The sequence below is a fragment of the Bison bison genome, unplaced genomic scaffold (assembly GCF_000754665.1).
Source record: "Bison bison bison isolate TAMUID 2011002044 unplaced genomic scaffold, Bison_UMD1.0 scf7180017864080, whole genome shotgun sequence".
Taxonomy (NCBI): domain Eukaryota; kingdom Metazoa; phylum Chordata; class Mammalia; order Artiodactyla; family Bovidae; genus Bison; species Bison bison.
Genome location: NW_011494652.1, coordinates 5,669,857 through 5,672,300, shown reverse-complemented (window position 1 = coordinate 5,672,300; position 2,444 = coordinate 5,669,857). Strand labels below are relative to the sequence as shown.

At 55.5% G+C, this 2,444-nt stretch overlaps 1 protein-coding gene across 1 annotated transcript in view; it reads right to left on the bottom strand.

The window, feature by feature from the left end:
• The window catches only part of CFL1 (cofilin 1 (non-muscle)), a 3,342-nt gene continuing 898 nt past the window's right edge, over positions 1 to 2,444 (bottom strand). Inside the window, exons 2-4 of the mRNA XM_010837783.1 lie at positions 1,168 to 1,474; positions 825 to 901; positions 1 to 621 (exon numbers count right to left, since the gene is read on the bottom strand). Of these exons, the coding sequence (XP_010836085.1) occupies positions 509 to 621; positions 825 to 901; positions 1,168 to 1,474 (497 nt within the window). The 3' untranslated portion in view covers positions 1 to 508. The remainder of the gene's footprint in view (positions 622 to 824; positions 902 to 1,167; positions 1,475 to 2,444) is intronic.

The window sequence follows — 2,444 nt, the reverse complement described above, 5'->3', positions numbered from 1 at the left end:
TTTTTTAAATTGAAGGTCCCTTACTGGTCCTGCTTCCATGAGTGGCTGTGACCAGAGGAAAGGGGGGAGGGGAGGCAGGCGGCGCAGGGAGGGTCCTCTCAACAGCATTCCATTTATACACAGAACTAAACAGACAAGCACAGAGTCACTACTGCAGTTAGAAGTTGGCAGCATGGGAAAGGGGAGGAACAGGCGGGGAACTGGGGTGTCGTTAAAAAAAATACAGGCCCCCCCCAAACAGGGGTTCCTGGGGGGGGAACTTGGTCTGTTTCAACCCAAGAGGAATCAAGATCAAAAGCGGTTTAGGAAGGCCAGAACCGTCAAGGGTGGAGGGAGGAGGAAGGTCCAGGGGGTCGGGGGGGCTGTTTGGCAACTGGGGTGAAGGGACTGCCCTCCCCCTGCTGGGATTCCCCCCAGCCCCTCCGGTCTGGCAGGAAGGGGGCAGCCTGCAACCCCCGTGGGCAGGTCTGGGGCTGCCAGATGCTCCAGGCAGGGGGCTGGAGGGGGCTCACAACGGCTTGCCCTCCAGGGAGATGACAGCGCTGCCCCCCAGCTTCTCTGCAAGGGTGCAGCGGTCCTTGACCTCCTCGTAGCAGTTTGCTTGTAATTCATGCTTGATCCCTGTAGGGAAGAAGAGGGAGCATCTGTGAGCAGGAAGGGTGGGGGTGGGGGGTGCTGCAGCTGGGAAGGAGCCAATCTGAACAGATGGAGGGGACCAGGCTGCCTTCCAGTGGGCAGGGATCTCCTGGGCCATGCCATTCACCCCACCCAGCAGCCAAGGCCCAAGCACAAGGGCATATGGCGCCACCAATGCTGGCCCTTACCCGTCAGTTTCTTCTTGATGGCATCCTTGGAGCTGGCATAGATCATTTTGCTCTTAAGGGGTGCACACTCAGGGGCCCTGGAAGAGAAAAGAATCAAGAGAACTTGCCTCCAAATCCAGCAAGTGCCCTCAAGCGATAAATAACTTCCAGAAACCCCTGAGCTAGGCCCCAGCATTCACGCTTTCATCAAGTTCCTCATTGACAAGTGTTTTATTACAACACCCTCCTCTGACACGCAGGCGTCTGGATTAAGCCGGAGCCACAGACCTTCCTGTCCTGGGAAAGGGGGGTGGGGCAGAGCTAGAGCAGGTCAAAGGGGAAAGTGCCTGCAGGAGGAGCTCACCAGAAGATGAACACCAGGTCCTCCTTCTTGCTCTCCTTGGTCTCGTAGGTTGCATCGTAGAGGGCGTAGCGGCAGTCCTTGTCTGGCAGCATCTTGACAAAGGTGGCATAGGGGTCGTCTACCGTCTGGCCCACGTCACCCACCAGGATCTCCTTGCCCTCCTCCAGGATGATGTTCTTCTTGTCCTCACTCAGGCAGAAGAGCACCGCCTTCTTGCGCTTCTTCACTTCCTCTGGTGTCGACGACTTACGCACTTTCATGTCGTTGAACACTTTGATGACCCCATCAGAGACAGCCACACCGGAGGCCTAGAGGATGAGCCACACGCACCTCGTGAGGAGACAGTTTCTGGGACATGCCCTGAAGTCCCTCTTTTGCTTTGTTAGGAGATCTGTCTAGAGGCCAACAAAGTACAGTCCTCAGCCCCAAGAGGTCACTACTCATCCCCTTCCTAGGACTAGTGACACTATTTTCCCACCCAGGTCACCGTCAAAGGATCAGATGTGACACAATCCCAGAATAGCAGCCAAAGAAAAAGAGACCTTTGATCGCATAATTCAACAGCATTCCTCCCCACCCCGACATCCTGCAGGCTAGAGATCCAAGACCTGTGAGAAGCAGAGCCTCGGCCAAGATGTGAGTCCAAATTAAAAGAACCGACAGACTACTGACCCCGTTTTCTACGCAGTCTCAGCTTTTGCATAAAGTGCTGACTCAGAACTTCACGTAGAGCAGAAAGGGATCCAGATCCTAGTCATCTCCATAGAACCAGGACCCACCAACGGTGCTCAACAGTTCCAGCAAGCCCATCAGCACGGTTCAAAGCAGTTATTACACATTTCCTTCTCTGCCGGGGTCTCCCCAAACCAAAGCAACAACAAACCCCTAATTAAGGCCTCACAAGGGAAAAATGCAGGCCCCCAAGTCGCTGACAGGAGTCAGCGGTCCAAAGTCAAGTGCCCACAGTCTCTGAGAGCTCTTTAAACTTGTAGGTCGTGTTGGGGGACACCCTAGCCAGGGAGGGAGTGACGGTCCACGGTGAAATCTGCCCCCGCTCCCGGAACTGCAGAGGAAGCCGGCCACGTGATTGAGCCGCTTCCGGAGTAGGCGGTGAAAGCAGATCGGCTAGAATCAGCCCCCTCCCCGAAAAAAAAAAAAAAAAATACCCAGCGGCAGCTGCATCTCGGAAGGCCTCAACCCAATGGAATCGACCTGCGCCGACGAGCTTATCGGCCCCTGCACTGCAGGCCTGGGCAAGTTACACAACCTTCGGCTCT